A 21066-nucleotide genomic window follows, 5' to 3' on the forward strand; every position below is an offset into this window, starting at 1 on the left:
AGGCCAGCATGCTATGTAGACCCAAAGGACCAAAGCTCAGAGCTCTGCTCCCAGATCTGGGAAGCAGGTATTGGGGTAGACTGCCTAGATAGGACCCTGCAGTTCGTTGTGCATCTACTCTGGGAACTTTGAGCACTGTGGTTATGCCTTTGGTACTTCTTGGCGTAGCAAAGACATCCAGAGACTGCAGCAAGGCTTCATTCCAAGGAGCAGTTTAGATGTCATTCACAACCGAAAGCAGATTCTACCTGTGCAGAGGAATGCTGTGTTCTTGTACTTTGACCACAAAAACTGAACTACTTGAAAATGAGCCAGCATGCCACCGTGGTGCGGCCAGCTGAGGGTAAAGGCTGATGGCGCAGTTTGGTTATGGAAACAATATGTATCATTATCTAATTGTCTGCAATGACAGTAACTCTGCTTTCTAGCTTAGCTCCCTTTTGCAGCAACTAAGTATTTAGCATTTCCCAAGTCAGCCCTCACCATGTATTTACAAAGTCATTAACTGCATTCAGGAAGTATATAAAAAAGAAAATACTGCCGAGACTGCATTAGCTAACTCCCTCCCTCTCCCAACCAGCTCACAGTTAGTTGTCATCTTCCCTGCAGGTCTGCTCTAGGATTTGATCGTTGGGTTGCTTCCAAGTTCTGCTCTGTTGGTGTTCTGGGAGTAGCCATTAGGACGCACTTGGAGTCCCAGCACAGCTGGTATTCTACCTTGGTGCAAAACTACCCACCCACAGAGTCATCTCTTTGCCTTTGTGGGCTGCTCAACATAAAGAAGTAATTTTTCTTTATGCGAAGACACTCAGGAAGGTCTTTAATCTCCCCTAGAGCTCATAACAACGTTTGTTAGGACCGCAAGGCTCCTGCCTCCTGAAGGAATCTGGGTATCTTATGTTTCCTATAGGTATTTACTTACAGCAGGGTACAGAAATCTCCTTGCATGCCTGTCTTGTCTTGTCTGGTGGCCAGAGTAACTTTGAGAGGCTTGCTGAAGGGCTTTTGAAAGAACAGCGTCAGATACACTAACAAACACATTTGCGAACTGGTGAAAGAGCTGGTGAGAAAGTGAGAATCATCTGGAGGGAATGTTAATTTCACACATTTCCCCGCCCCCCCCTTTGGGTGACTGTAATCTCTCTTATACTGAGAAGTGCCTGTGGGCACTTGGGGTTGGCAGATGTTCAGAGAAGAAGGCAGGATGTTGCTGGGTGCTTCTCCACCAGACCCAGGACACAGCCCACTGTGCTGCATCAGTGGAGCTCACTCTTAAATCACCGGATGTGGTGCTCATGCTTAAAGAAGCAGGCCAGATCCACTCCCTAAAGCATCAGCTACAGTTTACAGTCTAGGCCGGGAAACCTGTGGTTACACTGTGTGAGTTGCATTGGGTGAATCTACAAGGTGTAGATTTGTAAGGCTGATTTTGATAACAGACACACAAGTTCCTTTATATGCAAATGAGTGCTGCCCTTCAGCCCCTGGGGCAAGTTGCTTATTACTTTTAGTAAGAAAGATGATTATCAGTGCTCAGAACATGTCTGGAATTCTTTTGGATTCCCTTCAGATTCAGTTAAAATTCATGCATACCTTTATAAGGCTTCATTTTTTATTTTAAATTTTACTTTCTACATTATTAATCTGATCTGGTTCTGAGTGCCTGTTTAAAATTCAAATCTACTGGCAAATTTATAATTACTAAAGATTAAAAACAACTGTGCAGAGGCACCGCTCAAGACCCTAAAAGCAAAGTTTCACAGGTTCTGAGCAGTTGCAACTAGAGCAGTGTTTGATGTGACCTCTCTGAAGAACTAACGTTCAACTGAGGGTCGATGTTCTAGGCAGGGTATGAGGTAAGCACAATGGACCAGGTCCCTGCTCTCCTGGGCAGCTTAGGTTTTAATAAACAGAGTAAACAGGGAATGTCAGGAAGATAATTTCAGATACAGCAAGCATATGAAGACAATAAAATAATGTAATAGTGGCTGGGATATGGGGGTAGCGAGTGGCTCAATGGAGAGAGGATTAGGAAAGGCCCTTCTGATGTGGCATTTCAACCAACAGCTCAGAGGTGAGAAGGAAAGTTCTGTGGGGAACTCTGGAGGAAGGATGTCGCAGGTGGAAGGAAGAGCTTAAGGCAAGAAGCATCACTAAATAAACCATGGTACCTGCCTTTGAGGAGTTCATGCAAACATGTAAGACATTCTAATAGGTGAATTAAAATTAAAAAAAAACAAACCGTACATACTGTGTGTATAAGAAAGTTATATGCTGACCTTTCTAATCTACTGGAGTTGTTGGATCCAGTAGAAGATAGAGTTCTGAGAGTAGGGATTGGGTCAGAGGACTCCAGGCGAAGTGGAGGTCCTGGCCTGGGCCAAATATATCCTGTTACAGCCTAAGGGTTTTCCCTGCTCTATTTGGGGAATGTAAACAACTTAATTTTTCCCCCATAATTAGTTAAAAGTGCTAACATTATTAGCCAATGATGTGGATTTTCTATAACCTTTTTTGATGGATTTGTTTACATGTGTCATTTCAGCTCCATGCTCTGTCTGATGATGGTGTGTCTGATCTTGAAGACCCAGTCTTGGCTCCACTGAAAGATACAGAAAGGTTTGGGATCGTGCAGCGTCTGTTTGCCTCAGCTGACATTAACCTGGAGAGACTGCAACCTTCTGTGAAAGTTGCCACCCGGAAGGACCCTAACGTTTTCCCACTGATTCTTTATATAAGCCTGAATGGACTCTCTGCTTTGGGCAGAGCACAGTAACAGTGTCATATGTGGATTACAGGTACACCTTATTTTCTTGCACTTTGCAGATAATGCATTTTTTTTTTACAAATTGAAGGTCTGTGACAACCCTGAGTCGAGCAAGTCTGTCGGTGCCATTTTTCCAACAGCATTTGCTCACTGTTGTCTCTGTGTCACATTTTGGTAATTCTCCCAGTATTTCAGGCTTTTTCATTATTATTATATTTGTCATGGTGATCTTTGATGATACTACTGCAAAAAGATTACAACTCGGCTCAGATGATGGTTAGCATTTTTTTAGCAATAAAGTATTTTAAAATTAAGGTATATACATTGTTTAGACATAATGCTATTGTACACATAATAGACTATAAGATAGTATAAACGTAAGTTTTTATATTGTGTGACTCGCTTTACTGCAGTGGTCTGCAGCCAAGTCCACAGTGTCTCTGAGGTCTGCCTCTACGTGTTATCAGCCAAGGCTGGGTATTTCTCAGCATCATTAAGATACTGCCTTTGGGGCTTAGATCACCACGTTAAAGGTTGATCTAGGAGATGAACTTACGGAACAGTTTAATAAGTGGTGACTTTTTGCATATGAATCGCCTCAAATTTAGCCACCAGGTACTCTGTGTACAGTGTCTTTTTCACAGGAGATCCTCTTGTGCTGGTAACCCAGTGTCCGAGTTAGACCCCAGCACATAAAGAGCTGGAGGAGGGTTGAGAATTGTAAGCCAGAGTACATTCAGATCTTTTCTCTGCAGAAAAATGGGTCCATCTAGTTCCCACTTCCTGTTAAAAAACAGATGAGGTTGATGCTTTGATCCAAAAATTTGTGAATGCTGTGGGGAGGAATATTTCTTCATAGAAGGCTCCATTTTGAATGTGCTGTATGCTATGCAGTGACTGATTAATTGAAAAACGAACTGTAAATGCCACTAGAGTACAGAGGTTATTGTTTAGCAGAAGACTCTAACAGCAGGACACTGTTCCTTAGGGTCAAGCTCTATCCCTTTTGACTTTGCCGTGCTTTGATGAATGTACCAGTCCTATGTCTAGAGCAATGTGTGGATTTCCCATGCGTTCTGGATGTTGAATTTGTAAAATACTACATTTTGTATCAAAGGAAACTTTGAATTGTATATATTTCTCTTCTTCATTCTGCTTTCATATCCTTCTCCTATTAATAGCCTGAACTGTCTCTTGAGTGCTCCTGATGCCACTGGGGCTCTGAAGCCACTTCTGCTTTCCCTTAGCAAGAAGCTGCTGAGACCTACTGCTAGAATTTCTTACTTTAAGGGCAGGAGGGCAAGCAGTTGTTAGAAACATTCTGTGTTACTCAGTACCTGTTTTTCACCTCAGCATCACTTACTTATTCCCTTTCTGCACTTGAGATTTTAATGAATGTTTAATAAGGAAGAAATGAAAATAACCCTTTCATGACCTCTATTAAAATAAGACAAAATTATGCAAATACTTATGATATATAAGAAAAGAAGGACACAGAGTGGTGGCAACAACGTAGAAAATAAGCACCTTATTCACAAATTGGAAAGAACATTCAAAAGTCAAGATAGTTGTGTTAAGATGGTGGTACTATACATGCCTCTTGTCTGGTTTTCTGAAATAAGTATAAAGAACATACTGCAGAGAGAATGTGTGATATGAATCTACTTGTGTGAAAAACAGATATAGATGTATCACAATGCATGGGAACCCTCATTTAAGAGTTTACAGGAAAGGATTTAGAGGTTGGGGCGCAAGAGGCACTGGGGGGAGTGGTTCACCCTTCTCTTCCTGTTACAATTTTGTACGTCTTAAAAATAACAACAAAAAACCCAAAACATCAAAAACTAAAGATAGGCTTAAGACAGAAAGAAAAGATGCCATCATCTAAGCAAGTGCTGGAAGTTTGGGTTACAGCAACTAAGGCAATCTGTCTAAGACTGGCCAGGTATCTTGCTGGACTGTGTTTTAGACATTAGCTGTTGAAAAAGATATAGCCAGAAGCAGCCGCATTGCACAGGGAGATGAACTCGGTGCTTTGTGTCCACCTAGAGGGGTGGGATAGGGAGGGTAGAAGGGGAGACGCAAGAGGGAAGGGATATGGAGAGATATACATATAGCTGATTCACTTTGTTATAAAGCAGAAACTAACACACCATTGTAAAGCAATTATACTCCAATAAAGATGTTGGAAAAAAAGAAAAAGATACAGCCTTATGCTGCTACAGCAGACCCCCACTGGGATCTGGTGGGTGAGGTAGTAAGTAGTGCTGGACTCCAGTGAGGGTGAGACTGGGCCTCCAAAAGGTTCTTCTAACTAACTAGTTTCCTCATCATTAAATATTAATTTTAAATGTATGTTTATTTACTGCTTGAGATCCAGAACCATACTTCTTTCAATAATTAGATTTGGAAACAAGTTCTAGTATCCCAGAACACCTAGAAAACAGCAAGTAAATACAGTAGTATTTCCTAGAACAGAACCACCACCTTAACGCTGATGTTTCCACAACCACTTTTGTTTCATAAATGGATATAGGAAGAAAGGCTGACATGATTAGCTGGTGTGGTGTGGCCTGATAACGGCCCCTAAAATGTGTTCATGACCTAATAAATCCCTAGAACCTGGCAAACGGAGACTTCACAGGTGTTTTTAGGTTGTGGACCTTGAGATGGACAGATTATTCTGGATTATCTGGGTGGAGCCTTAAAAGAAAGAAGGCAGAAGGGTCAGTGAGAGAGGGATTTGGCCAAAGAAAATGCAGGAAAGAGGAGGCATGAGAAGAATTCACTGCTGTCACTGGCTCTCAGGACAGAGGGGGCCAGTTCAAGGACAAGAGAGCAGTCGGTCAGCCAGCCAGCAAGGAAGGGGACTTCGGTCCTACAACTGCATGCAACTGGAGTCCAACAACAACATGCAAGAGCCTGGACGCAGATTCTCCTCCAGACCTGCAGGTAAGAGCCCGGGCAGGGCCTGGGAGACAGCTTCACTTTAGCCTGGTGAAACTTGTGTTGGACTTCAGACCTACAGAACTGAGATGATAAGTTTGTATTTTAAGCTGCTAAGTTTGTGGTAATTTGTTACTGCAGTGATAGAAAACTAACAGGTAGTATAAGACGGAAGAATGAACCACACACAGTTGGACCCTTGAACAACATGAGTTTGAACTGCACAGGTCCACTTATATGGGGATTTTTTTCAATAAACACTACAGTACTATACAATCCACAGATGCCCACCCATGCATACCAAGGGATGATTTACTTAAAACCTATTTTTATTTTGGAATATAGGTGAAAAACTCTTTGACATAAAGCATAACAATATTTTCTTGGATCAGTCCCCCAAGGCTAAATAAATAAAAGCAAACATAAGCAAATGGGACTGAGTTAAACTTAAAAGCTTTTGCACAGCAAATGAAACCATCAACTAAACAAAAAGGCAGCCTATGGAATGGGAGAAAATATTTGCAAATGAGGCTGCTGACAAGGGGTTAATATCCAAAATATACAAACAGCTCATACAACTCAATCATAGAAAAAAACCAATCAAAAAATGCACAGAAGACGTGAATAGATATTTTCCCAAAGAAGATATAGGGATGGCCAACAGGCACATGAAAAGATGCTCAACACTGCTAATTATTAGAAAAATGCAAATCAAACCCACAATGAAGTATCACCTCAAACTGGTCAGAATGGCTATTATCAAAAAGCCTACAACAACAAATGTTGGAGAGGATGTGGAGAAAAGGGAACCTTTGTATACTGCTGGTGGGAGTGTAAATCAGTGCAGCCACTACAGAAAACGGTATGGCGGTTCCTCAAAAACTAAAAATAGAACTAACGTGATCCAGCAATCCCACTATCTGGAAAAAATGAAACCATTAATTTGAAAAGATACATGCACCCCAATGTTCACAGCGTCATTACTTACAATAGCAAAGACATGGAAGCAACCTGAGTCCCCATCGCGAGATGACTGCATTAAGAAGATGTGGTGTACAGATGGAGAGATATACTATGTTCTTGGATTGGAAGAATCAATACTGTGAAAATGACTATGCTACCCAAAGCAATCTACAGATTCAATGCAATCCCTATCAAATTACCAGTGGCATTTTTTACAGAACTAGAACAAAAAATCTTAAAATTTGTATGGAGACGCAAAAGACCCCGAACAGCCAAAGCAGTCTGGAGGGGAAAAAACGGAGCTGGAGGAATCAGACTTCCTGACTTCAGCCTATACTACAGAGCTACAGTAATCAAGACAATATGGTACTGGCACAAAAACAGAAATACAGATCAATGGAATAGGATAGAAAGCCCAGAAATAAACCCACGCTCCTATGGTCAACTAATCTATGACAAAGGAGGCAAGGATATACAATGGAGAAAAGACAGTCTCTTCAATAAGTGGTGCTAGGAAAACTGGACAGCCACATGTAAAAGAATGAAATTAGAACACTCCCTAACACCATACACAAAAAGAACATCAAAATGGATTAGAGACCTATACGTAAGACCAGACACTGTAAAACTCTTAGAGGAAAACATAGGAAGAACACTCTTTGACATAAATCACAGCAAGATCCTTTTTGACCCACCTCCTAGAGTAATGGAAATAAAAACAAAAATAACAAATGGGACCTAATGAAACTTAAAAGCTTTGGCAAAGCAAAGGAAACCATAAACAAGATGGAAAGACAATCCTCAGAATGGGAGAAAAGATTTGCAAACGAAGCAAACGGACAAAGGATTAATCTCCAAAGTATATAAACAGCTCATGCACCTCAATATTAAAAAAACAACCCAATCCAAAAATGGGCAGAAGACCTAAACAGACATTTCTCCAAAGAAGATATACAGAGTGCCAACAAACACATGAAAGAATGCTCAACATCACTAATCATTAGAGAAATGCAAATCAAAACGACAATGAGATATCATCTCACACCAGTCAGAATGGCCATCATCAAAAAATCTAGAAACAATAAATGCTGGAGAGGGTGTGGAGAAAAGGGAACCCTCTTACACTGTTGGTGGGAATGTAAATTGATACAGCCACTGTGGAGAACAGTATGGAGGTTCCTTAAAAAGCTACAAATAGAACTACCATATGACCCAGCAATCCCACTACTGGGCATATACCCTGAGAAAACCATAATTCAAAAAGAGTCATGTACCAAAATGTTCATTGCAGCTCTATTTACAATAGCCCAGAGATGGAAACAACCTAAGTGTCCATCATCGGATGAATGGATAAAGAAGATGTGGCACATATATACAATGGAATATTACTCAGCCATAAAAAGAGACGAAATTGAGCTATTTGTAATGAGGTGGATAGACCTAGAGTCTGTCATACAGAGTGAAGTAAGTCAGAAAGAGAGAGACAAATACCGTATGCTAACACATATATATGGAATTTAAGAAAAAAAAAATGTCACGAAAAACCTAGGGGTGAAACAGGAATAAAGACACAGACTTACTAGAGAATGGACTTGAGGCTATGGAGAGGGGGAAGGGTAAACGGTGACAAAGCGATAAAGAGGCATGGACATATATACACTACCAAACGTAAGGTAGATAGCTAGTGGGAAGCAGCCGCATAGCACAGGGAGATCAGCTCGGTGCTTTGTGACCGCCTGGAGGGGTGGGATAGGGAGGGTGGGAGGGAGGGAGACGCAAGCGGGAAGAGATATGGGAATATATGTGTATATATAACTGATTCATTTTGTTGTGAAGCTGAAACTAACATACCATTGTAAAGCAATTATACTCCAATAAAGATGTTAAAAAAAAAATATTGAAAAGCTGTTAAAAAAAAAAAAAAAAAAAAAAAAAGACACGTGCACCCCAATGTTCACTGCAGCACTATTTACAATAGCCAGTTCATGAAAGCCACCTAAATGCCCATCAACAGACGAATGGATAAAGAAGAAGTGGTACATATATACAATGGAATATTACTCGGCCATAAAAGGAATGAAGTTGGGTCACTTGTAGAGATGTGGATGGATCTAGAGACTGTCATACAGAGTGAAGTAAGTCAGAGAAAAACAAATACCATATATTAATGCATATATGTGGAACCTAGAAAAATGGTCCAGATGAACCAGTTTGCAGAGACACAGATGTAGAGAACAAACATACAGACATCAAGGAGGGAAAGTGGCGGGCGGTGGTGGCGGTGGTGTGATGAATTGGGAGGTTGGGATTGACATGTATATGTTGATGTGTATAAAATAGATAATAAAAACCTGTATAAAAAAATAAAATTCAAAAAAAAAGATGTGTATATATATATATATATATATATATATATATATGTAATGGAATATTACTCAGCTATAAAAAAGAATGAAATACTGCCATTTGCAACAATGTGGATGGACCTAGAGAGTACTATGCCTAGTGAAATAAAGACAAATGCTATATGATATCACTTACATGTGGAATCTAAAAAATAATACCAATGAATGTATATACAAAACAGAAACAGGCTCACAGACATAGAAAACAAATTTGTGGTGACTAAAAGGGGGAGGGGGGAGGGACAAATTAGGGATATGAGATTAACAGATACAAACTACTATATGGAAAATAGATAAGCAGTGAGGATTTACTGTATGGCATAGTGAATTATACCCATGATCTTGTAATAACCTATAATGGAATATAATTTGTAAAAATACAGAATCACTATGCTGTACACTTGAAACTAACAATACTGTAAAGCAGCTATATTTCAATTAAAAGACTAATTCTTTCAGAAATACCAGAAATACACTAGACTAGCAATTTCTGAAGTATGAGGTATAGAATCCTGGAAACTAGCTTGGGAAAGAGTTGCCAAAGTACCTTTTCTGGAAACAGGCTTCCTGCACTCACCCACATTCACGCCTCCATCCCTTGGCCAGTCTGGTGGGTCCACCTCCCTTTCTCACCGCAGGCTTCAGGGCTGAGCTGTGTGCCACAGCAGGCATTGTCTTTCCCACCAGGGTTTCTCTTTCTTGGCTAGCTGGGAAATGGTCCTAGTATTCCATGCCATCTAAGCTTAGAGGTCTTTTCTTGATCCTGTATTTTAACCTTCCCTGTCTCTGGAAATCTTTCCTTGAAGAAGTCATCTTTGAAAGCCACGGAATCTTTGGGCTGGGATAGACGAAACAATAATTAGGATTTCCTTGTGAAAAAAGGGAGGCAAGTGAAAAATTGATCTATTTTGGTGGGAAAATCTAAAATAACATCAGAGGCTTTTAACAAAGACTATTAGCATTTAAAAGAAACTGGTGAAGCTAATCTGATACTCTCTGTATTTTATTATCTCCAAGCCTTGGTTCTACCTATAAATGAAACACTACATTTTCCCAATATTAAATATTTATTTCTTTACATATACAAAAATATTTTACCAGGAGTATGCAATCTCACAGATTGGACAGTTCAGTAACTTTCATTTTGGACAACATATGGAAATAATGTGAAAAGAAAAATTTATAGGGACAGTTTCTGAGAAATCAATACTTAATTGTACTGCAGGAAAATTTTATTTATACAAGGACAGCAATAATGTTTCTTTTATACAGGAACTAGTAATACAGTTACTTGGAAAGCAGTAGCAATTTTATTCTTAAACTTTTTTCACCAGAAACTTACTTTGGCAGCTTGTTCAGCTTTGATTTTTTGGTTGCTAACAAGCATTTTGCCCTCCATTAAAAAACAAACAAAAACAAAAAGGTCTCTTCTACAATCATTTCAAAGACCAGAGGTTAAAAGGAGCATGCATATGTGTTCAAAATAAATATATACCAAGAGAGATGGAAAAAAAGTCCCCCAAGGTCTTCACATCAATTTCTTATCATGGGCTCTAACAGAGCTAACAACGTGGAAATTATACCAGCTGCTGAACCCCAGTGCTCCTTCTTCTATAGCAAAATCCAAGACACCACTTTCTTAAAAATCAATGTTACTGAAAAAACAGGAGTCAGCAGCTGTTTTTTAAAGTGGACACACAGCCAAAGGAAATATTTACCTTGTATTTCAGTTACAGATGGAGATCAGCTATTCCTCAAATCAGGTTTTACTGAAAAGACTTAAGGCATCTCTCCGTTGGACCATGTTTACCAGAACAAGGTTTATGTCTCCAAAGTAAGGTTACCCATACCACTGCCTGCCTCTCCTATTTAAGAGTAAGATGAGAACCACACATTTTAACTGGTAATGACTTCTGGGTTAGTAATACATAGCAGAGGAGTTTCCCTCTTCCTCCAAGCTCCCAGGCCACCTTGACTGATGTGAGGAAGGTCAAATTTCAGGCATGGCTTGTCATATTTGTATGTTTCTACCCCTGGCATGCTATTGCTGAAGTGCAGTAAAGACATCTATTTCCAACTTTTAAAATAAGACCTTTTGGCTTCTACTCTGTGGTAGTGACAATACCTGTTCAATGGGACTCAAGACAAGTCCCATTGTCTTGAGTTGCAAGACATTGCAAGCATTGAGGCATTTAATCTGCCAAGTTGTAAGTGGCATTTACATTACCTGTAGATGTGTTCATTCAGTTTGTGCCAGAGATTAGAAACAGTAAAAGCTGGTAGGGAAAAAAAAAATTGTCACTTCTGACCGACTTTGGCACGTGGAGGCAAGTCAGATTTATCATAGCACTACAGTATCAGCCAATGGCCCTGAAGCAATTAGAGAACAAATCTAAAATGCATTCATATTATGTTGGATTCAAGGTCCCCTAACTGGACCTAACTGAATGTGTTTCCCCTTTTAAAGAAACAGATGCCTTTTAAACTTACACTAAACAATAGGGCTGCAGTGATAAACTTCAGGCATAAGGTAGGGCAGCTTTAAGGGGCAAACATCAGAGTGTCTTTGGATGCTTACTTAAATTGTGGATTGCCTACTTAAATTTTGTTTGACTTGTGAGTGGTCAAGGTAGCAAGGATTTGCTAAAGGTTTGGACTTAGAGTAGGATTCTGAACTCACGACCTCCTGACCAGGACCACTAAGAGAGCAGAACACATCCTCTTCCAGGCTGGAACTATCAATGCATCCTCAGAGCTGTTTTAAAACTGAAGGTAGAATTTCTGAATGGTGTGCACCAATCACTATGTTACCTCCAAAAGAGGTACATTTTAAAAGAACTAAAAGATAAGCAACCTCAGGGTAAGTGAATAAACAGATAAAGTAGCTTAATAAGGATTTTCCAATTTAGCATTTATCACATCAGAGTTATAAATTACTTCTTGTAATTTAAGGTGAAGACAAATATAAGTTAGCCTTATTTAACAAGTGTAATATTAAAACTAAAGGGAGATATAAATTTTATCAAAGGTCACATGGTCAGGAGTCAGAATTAGGATCTCAACCAGTAGAAGTACACCAGCTCTATTTTTATCAAGAGAGACTATTTTAAAGAAAGCAGTATAGTGTATTGCAGAAGTAGTGCAAACGTGCTTTTAAATTCTTACCTTAGAAATGAGATATCATTCCTTCACTTTTTAGTGTTTTTAAGGACTCATTTTTGATTCTGTGCATTAAATCATTCCAGGAACACACAAAGTAACATGACAAATTATGGGAAATATTAAAAATGAATAAAACTTGAAGCTAACAAAAATGCAGTTAAAAAATAATCTTACCTTAAAAAAATTATATAATTGTTATCTTCCGCAGATACACAATGTATACGTAAAAACTCATGAATTATTAGTCGACTGTATTCTTAAAAGTCTGTGAATAATATTAACTTGTACTATATACAATAATCCTATTATTTAAAATTCTGAATTTCTCCCAAGAACTCCAAATCTATTACAGATGTTATTACATGAATTCTCACAACAAATCCAATGAAACAAGAGGAGGGCAGGTACCATAATCTCTAAGCCGGAACCATATCACAAACTCACTTGAAGGTTTAAATAAGTATTTCCCAAGAGGCTTCCATCTAGGACTCTGTCCTTTTTCCCTAAGGAAACTAAGTTATAATAATTTTCTGAGCTTAATTCCAAATATATTTTTCAGAAAGGGGATTAGTATCTGCCTCAAGGTAAAGCCAGAGCCTATGAAAACAATGTGAAAAAAGTTTCATAATGTCTAAGAATAGGGAGTAATTAAAAATGTAAAAGCACTAGTTATAATTACGTGGGTGAACAGATTTAATTTTACTATTCATGTATCTTGGGAGAATTTTTACATATTATACACATAGCTGTGTGCATATATATATATATAATATATATGGTGACTCAAACGTTTAAAAAATGACCTGCTATCTATATACATAAAACTTCAGGATTGCTTTTTCCATTCTTAGTATAAAGATTCATTACTATAAAATTATTGGCTCCCTAGCCTGTGATTTCTGGAAAACGGGGTGTTGTTTCAGAAGCCGTGTAAGTACAATGTTAAGCAGATCATTATTTTGACCAATTTTCAAAACTTTTATGTTCAGTGTTTACAAATTTAAAATAATTGTACCTAACTCCATGGCTATCCATCATAAAAATCAACCCCAATTACTGGATCATGACACTTACTGTTATCCATAGAAATAAGTACAAATTTAAATGAATCTTTAAAGCAACGATCATCCTCTACTGTCACTGGGATATTACGGTCAAAGCAGTTGGTATCTGGCCAGTCTATAATGCTACACTAACGTATTTTATTGCTAATTTGCATTATTTTCTAAATTTGTGTTAATATCCAATTTGCTCTTTTAACGAAAACTTGTCCTTATAAGCTATTATATTAAATTTACTAGATTCTAGAATCTAGGGTTCAGGCTACTATTGCTGTACTGGGTTTATGATACGATTTCTACTTTAGAAAGCTATCTTCAGCAATGGTATGGTTAGACTTGGCAAAAGTAAACAAAGTTCTGATGTACTGGATAGTATTTTATTTAATACTACCCAAATATCAAACAGAAATTGAGACTGCATAATCGAGGCATGGCTGTAATAAAAGTCAAATTCTACTTGAGTGCATCACATATATTCTACTACTTACGGTTAAATGATTCATCCAGGGACATCAACTCTATGGATATGGGGTACTTGTATATTTAAAAATAAAAAATATATATAATATTTAGCTGTATATAAACAGTCATGCCCTGAATGCTGAATGTGGATACTCACCTGTCCACAAGGAATCCTCAGGTGCATTAGTGTACTGGCACATTGTTTCCCAAAAGCATATGCACGTGCATGTATATTTTAACTATTACCAATTGTTCAACATCACTTTAAACTATTTTCTCATTAGTAAAGCTAATTATCTTAGACCTTTCCTACAAGAGAGGTTCACATTTCGTTGATCACAACTATACTCTCATTGCCTCGGGAGAATCCCAGAGCCTCTGGGACTCCTTGCCCCAGCAGAGCTCTGCTGGTTCCTGCAGACCCAGATGGGACTTGAATTTCAAGTTCAATGACTCTTTACTGAGATAAACAAACTTTTCTAAATTTATTCTCTTCAGCTCTGGCGTCTCGACTGAAATGAAATCAACTGCACTGTTCCATTTTATATTAGGAGGCATCTCATATTAACTAAGTAGTTAGTCATGAATACCATTTATAATAGAAATAATTCCTTTAAGTGTAGTCTGTTTTCTAAATAATGTGCATTTTATACCATATGATAAGGCTTAACATATATATGATGTAAAAAATCATCTCTGTTGTGTCAAGATGGGTAAAATATTTTGTGTATAAACTTCTTGAGCTGCTACAATGATTCCAAAGAGGCTCCACACAGCAGCATGAAGGCACACCGCAGAAGACAGCACATTTCCTGAGAATGTGGAAATAAAATTTCTCTTAAAGCTTACAGTGTGTTGAGACACTAAGTCATGGGACATCATCTCGACACTGTGCTTTGATTCATGTTGCTTTGAGAAGCCAAGAATTTGATGTAAATATATGTGGTTTAAAAGTTACCAAAGTTATTAAAAGGGTGTGATCCATTCTGCCACCAATTTCCTATCCTAGGACAAAGAACATGAATTTGTGTTCTGGATATGAAATGCTGGATGAAAAAAAACACCTATGGATTTCCAATCTTAACCATACAGCAACTTGAGTGTTCGGTCTCATTGTGAAGAACAGTGTGTGCATGCTGCTTAATGCCATGTATTTTCTCTTCCCTCTGAGTCCTCCTGGCCGCATTCCGTGTGACAGCTTTGGTGAGGGGAAAACAAATTCAGCAGCCAGGTGTCTGGTGCCTAGCACCAGACAAAGATGACCACCAGTATTTAAGCACCTAACCCTTTAAGTGTGAATACTGTTTATGTGAAAAGCTAGCAGCAATATAAAATATGGCTAACTTAGTTTAATGATGACCTGCATCTCTGAATATGTTTTAGGAAGAATTTATACCATCTAAGAACCCTAAAAGAATATATTAACTGAGATTAATTTTGGAAATTTGTATATGTTAATGCATCTAAAGACGGAGAACTGTTTTCCTAATCATTAAACAAAAAAGTACATTTCCTAACAGAAATGTAAAAAAAATATATAATACATTATTTAATATATATTATATAATACATACAATGTACATATTATATAATGTATATATTATATTGAGATAAAACAGCTGACAATTATTTCCAAATTTCATAAATCGTTCAGTGGATTTGGTTCACAACATAACAAACCGAAAAAATACCCTAATGATCACATCACACTTCAAAAGCACACTGATTGTTCACAAAACCCAATTGCAAACTTGGAGGCATTTTTCAGCATCACAGAAATTTTCAGAGGTGTGATACATTTGCTGACCATATCCTAATAAAAAAACTGTATAAAGCAATAGGTTCATTTTTGTTAGTTAAATTTTTACATGTACAAATAAATCAACTTTCAGAGTCATTTTGCTGTAAGGTTTTGCAGGATAAGGCACTCTCTCAGCTGGCACGGCCTTGCTTGTTGTGTACATGTTAACGAAGCATCAGCCTGTCATTGCAACAAATGAGAGTGCAAAGTATTGCTCTTCATATTTTCACGAGAGAGAATGAAGGGAAAAAACTAATATAGCTGCGTAAATTAAAGTGGATAGCCATACATCTCTGTAATAATGAAACTATGTAGCATTGAGCAGACTTCTGATGTCAGTATTGGATGGTAGTAGACTAGCTGTAGCACTGACATTAAAATTCTGCTTCTGTAAGAAATTATACATATTAGGAAAGAAGGCCAATAAACCATTATTTTCTCCTAATAAGAGTAGCTGACCCTTCACTAAATACTGAACTAAATGACAGCTTTACAAAACTATTTCAAGTATTCATTATCACAGTGAAAATATGAGACCAATGTTAGAGTGAATGATTTGAAAATTCCTTTGATGAAAAAGGCAAGGGTACTAAATCAAAACATATACAAAATGCTTCAACGCATTTCTTTATGTGATATGAATAGAAAGATTATTCATAAAAAGTTAGAAAAATTAAGATAAATTATATATTAGTACACCTTCCCAACCACATTTTCTATAAAAATCCAGAATAGTGTACTGGTACTTCAATCTACACAATAAAAATGCCTGGACTTGGCAGATATCTTCTATCTGTGCATGTATTTTCTCAGTAGAAGGTTTATTTGTTGCAGTCACTTTTTGAAAGTTTTATTTTAATTGTGAACCTTATTGAATCATCAGTAAACCCAGCTGATTGGGACCCACTGTGGCTCCATTCTCAGTTTCTCTATGGCAGTTTGTAGTTTCTCAAAGGCTTTGTCTAGATTGTCATTTACAATGATCAGATCAAAATAGTGGTTGTATGCTCTTTGAATCCGTGCACTTTCATCCACTGTTTTCTTCAAGTCAGAGTCCTGTCAAAGAGTTTTAAAAGGAAAAGTTTACATAATGTATATTTAATTGCTCGAAACCAACTCAAAGTGAAATAAGTAGGTTGGATATTTGTTTGTTGTGATTCTGATACTAATCCTCAAAATCTAATCTATATAGATTGTTAAAAAAGACATTACCATCTGTTCATATCCTAGTCTTTCCAGCTGGCACTCATGTTTGAATTTATGAGTATTCTGTATCTTCTGTTTCACTGATACTAAGGTAAGATTCCTGATTAAAAGACTGCTGACAATATCTTGGGGTGAAACCCAAAGTAATAAAAGCATTCTTGTAGGTGACTGGTCTCTAGCCCAACTGCATCACCCTTCTCAAAACATTTTTATCGTATGGATTCTGTAACTCATGGAACCCAATCTGCAGCGGCTGTTAAGCTCAAAGCCAAATTTGCTGCCTTTCTCTAAGAAAAAGAATCTCAGAAATGTATTTTGAAGGCTGCCTGTCCATGCTCCCCACCCCCAACAACACACACACACTTTTATCTATTTTTTTAGCTAGTACTGTTTATATTTCATAAAATACTTCTAGTCATTTTGGAACAATGTGGGGGAATAAATAAGTAATGGGTTTTGCATGAGCAAGTAAAGCTTTTCATTAAATTGCAAGTGTTATGAAATTTCATAATGCTTCTACATGTTCTTCAAATACTGAGCTCCTATTAAAGCGTCTACTGTATTTCATAATTTGTGGATATAAAAATGAATAAGAGAGAATGGGCTCCTACCCTCCAGTGGAGGAGACAAATAAAGGTCAAATAAACAAAAGCCTGCAAGTTGTAGTAAGTACTATGAAAGAAACCAACCAGGAACAAAGAATTTTAAGAGATCTACTTTAGACACAGTGCTTACAAATACTCTACAAATGAATAAATGATATTTAAACTGAGTAAATGACATTTAAACTGAGAACTATAGTGGGAGAAAGACCATTCCAGGCAGAGGAAATAGGAATGTAAAGTTCAGGAGGAAAATGACCCAGATGTGTTTAAGATACTGAAAGACCAAGATGGATGGAGGCTTAGGGAGGGTGGGTAGTAAGTTGAGATAGCCCAGGCTAGGTCATGGAGGACCTAGATGCAATGGAAAGACATCTCTGGATTATGACGGTGGCAGAGGAGATGGAAATGACACCAGACTAGAAATATATTTTGGTGATAAAATCATCAGGATTAACTGATGGGCTGGATATGAAAAGTGAGGAATATGAATGAATCAAAAATAGCTCGAGGGGCTTCCCTGGTGGCGCAGTGGTTGAGTCCACCTGCCGATGCAGGGGACACGGGTTCGTGCCCCGGTCTGGGAAGATCCCACGTGCCGCGGAGCGGCTGGGCCCGTGAGCCATGGCCGCTGGGCCTGCGCGTCCGGAGCCTGTGCTCCGCAACGGGAGAGGCCACAACAGTGAGAGGCCCGCATACGGCAAAAAAAAAAAAAAAATAGCTCGAGTTTCTAGCTTGAATAAATGGGTGGTTGCAGAAGATGCAGAGTTGAGGGGGTGGGAGTGTGAAAAACACGATATTGGTGAGAGGAAACAAAACATTCTACTTTGTTTGTACATGTTAAGTTTAACATGTCTGTGAGACATTCAAGTGCAGATGTAACGTTAAGTAGGTAATGGTTATATAAGTTGGAGCTCTGAGGTCTGGGTTATCTACATATAAATTAGGAATCATCAGCATAACAACGATATGTAAGTTAGTGGATTTGGTGGAAACACCTAAAGGAAAGTATATATAGAGAAATGGGTTCCCAACTAAGCCTGAGGGATACTAGTACTATAGTTAATATTTTCACTAAGATTTCGAAATCAATTTGAAACAACTAAAATATCTTTTATTATAGATGTATAAACAGGCCACAATTCAACTTGTAAACAAATCTTACCTAATAGTCATTAGCAATTTGTCGTTAATTAAAAAAAAAATTCTTTTTTGACAATAACAATCCTGTAACAATGGAGTATACCATATAGATGGAAAAATGAATTAAAAAATCTCTATGTATGGCTCTAGAATGATCTCCAGAATATATTAGTAAGTGAAAAACGCAGGCAGACTACTGTATGTAGTAAGTTACCTTTTATGTAAGAAATGAGGGAGGGAGGATACACATACATACTTGCTTATATTAAAAAAAAATTGTAAAAATGACTATGTGGGTAGGAGGTAATAGAGTAGAGAGGATAGGGAAAGGCTAGATTTTTGTTTGTTTGTTTGTTTTTTGCTGTACGAGGGCCTCCCACTGCTGTGGCCTCTCCCGTTGCGGAGCACAGGCTCCGGACGCGCAGGCTCAGCGGCCATGGCTCACGGGCCCAGCCGCTCCGCGGCATGTGGGATCTTCCCAGACCGGGGCACGAACCCGTGTCCCCTGCATCGGCAGGCGGACTTTCAACCACTGCGCCACAAACAGGGAAGCCCCTGTTTGTTTGTTTTTAAGATTTACTTTGAAACTATGAAAATGTATAGAATTATATTACAACAAAATCAAATTCAAATAAAAATAAAAAGAGCAATACCTAAAAAGCAAAAGCAAAATGAAACAAATCTGTGTTTCAAGTTGATGCCTTAACCACAGAAAAGAATTATTTTAGCGACTTTAAAATAATACTCAAGGGATATATCATAAGAACAATTTTTTTAAAAAAGTTTAAGTCTGAAACTTAAAACTTTTCAATAATCATACTGTTAATGTTAATATTGTTACTCAGAAATTATATATATAGTATGTGCTTAGTTTACACATGTAAAGTCAGAAATTATGTTAATGTCATCAGGAACCAAGACTTTCAGCATAGGAGGAAAAAAAGATAAACATAGTCCAGGAAGTAAAAATGTAAAATGTGAGTTGAAACTATCCAACTGAATTAATGATGTATATTTTCCAAAAGGGGAAAATATATTTCCTTCATCTGGCCACTGAGAAGACCTAGAAACAATGACAAACTAAGTTGAATGCACACCTTTAGCTTCTGTATTATCTCTAAATACCATTTCCCACTAAAAGGAACCCGGGCTTTTGGAAGGCTGGTTCCAGATCTGGGCCAAGAAATGTGTAAGGATAACCTGGAGCAGCTCGTCATACCAGGAAGCACATCAAAGTTCATGGGGTTGTGTTAAAAAGACTCAGAAAACAAGATGAATAGGCTCTTCTTAGCTGAAGACAGGACAATTTAAACATCAGAGAGTAATAGCTGACCTAAGTACACAGAGAGTATTCCAAGTGACTTTAAAACACAGCGATTTGATTTGACTGTATACGCTTAGTGGGATAAACCCTAAGGATAAAGGAGAAAGAGACAGTTCACAGTAATCATACCTGGTAGTATTTGTACACTTATTTTCAGACTGTTGTACGTGTACTGTGAGATGAATCAAATGAGCAATTATGTGCTATATTCTAACACTCCCGGTGTTTTTGAGAACTGGGATACTCAGCCTAGGAGAATGGAGTTATATATATGAAAGAGGTTAAATAAAACCCTGTAATCCTGAATTTGATTGGGAAGTATCAATATATATTCATGATTTAGTTTCCTTCAAACATACAAACAGAAAAGCACATAACCAAACTAGTTCTGTCTACCTAAAAGGTGCATTTAGCTAGAAACAATGATCCATCTTGGGACAATGTGCACCCCTAGTATTACGGTCCTAAAATACCATTTACTCTAAAAGGAACCAGAGCTTCTTGGAGAAGTAACTGATTCCTGGCCTGGCATAGAAAATGTACAAGATGAGCCTGGAGCATTTGTCATATAGCAAGGAAGCTATCTCAGACGATTAGGCTCATGAAATAGGTCTCAAGGGCCAACTTAAATAAGCCCTGTTGGTCAAAGGTGGGGCGATTTGAACATCAATAAGAATAATAATTGCAAAAGAGTAAAACACATCAAGTAAGTTTAAATCCATGTGCTCATGATGAAACTAAAAAAACCACAAACCTTATTTGGTCGCCTGTCGCCTCTGGAGACTGTTACTGAACAAACCCATTATTCTGAAAACTGACCCTTAAGGGGGAAGTATCAAGCATTATGTTCTGACTTTCCTATATATACTCTACTTCAGAGTCATCAACTAGTTGATAAGGAAAAGTTATTATTTAGAAGAATTCTAGTTTATAAATGCAGAACAAATGACAAACTTGGAATACCACCACTTCACAATTCCTAAAAAATTAACTGAGCCAGGCAAAGATCAATAAAAATTGCTAAAATCATTAGGTGAAGAGCTACTGAGGAACTTTACAGATCAGGCCCCAGTTTTTCTATGACCCAGTTTTTTTAAACAACTAAGTTAGAAGGTGAAAAGAGAGGGGAGGGAGGCAGTGAAGATTTATAGATTAAAACAGTCTAAAGGGAGAGGTCTGCTTCCAGCTAATATCCAATCACAGATATCAGACTAACCTTCCTGC

The 21066-nt window shown here is 37.9% G+C and overlaps 2 protein-coding genes across 8 annotated transcripts in view; one reads left to right on the plus strand and one right to left on the minus strand.

The window, feature by feature from the left end:
• GSDME (gasdermin E) overlaps positions 1-21066 on the plus strand; it is a 141172-nt gene that overhangs the window by 107232 nt on the left and 12874 nt on the right. For 2 of the 4 annotated variants that reach the window (XM_049714765.1, XM_004265639.4), the window contains exon 10: positions 2546-5546. In XM_049714765.1, coding sequence (XP_049570722.1) covers positions 2546-2776 — 231 coding nt within the window. In that variant the 3' untranslated portion in view covers positions 2777-5546. Of the gene's footprint in view, positions 1-2545; positions 5547-5575; positions 8416-21066 lie in introns of those variants that run through there. The other 2 variants (XM_049714768.1, XM_049714766.1) reach the window with 2 other exon arrangements.
• PALS2 (protein associated with LIN7 2, MAGUK p55 family member) overlaps positions 10130-21066 on the minus strand; it is a 109701-nt gene continuing 98764 nt past the window's right edge. For all 4 annotated transcript variants that reach the window (XM_004265638.3, XM_033420553.2, XM_033420555.2 and 1 more), the window contains one exon: positions 10130-16623. In XM_004265638.3, the coding sequence (XP_004265686.1) occupies positions 16447-16623 (177 nt within the window). In that variant the 3' untranslated portion in view covers positions 10130-16446. The remainder of the gene's footprint in view (positions 16624-21066) is intronic.

This window comes from Orcinus orca, chromosome 9 (genome assembly GCF_937001465.1).
Source record: "Orcinus orca chromosome 9, mOrcOrc1.1, whole genome shotgun sequence".
In the NCBI taxonomy this organism is placed as follows: domain Eukaryota; kingdom Metazoa; phylum Chordata; class Mammalia; order Artiodactyla; family Delphinidae; genus Orcinus; species Orcinus orca.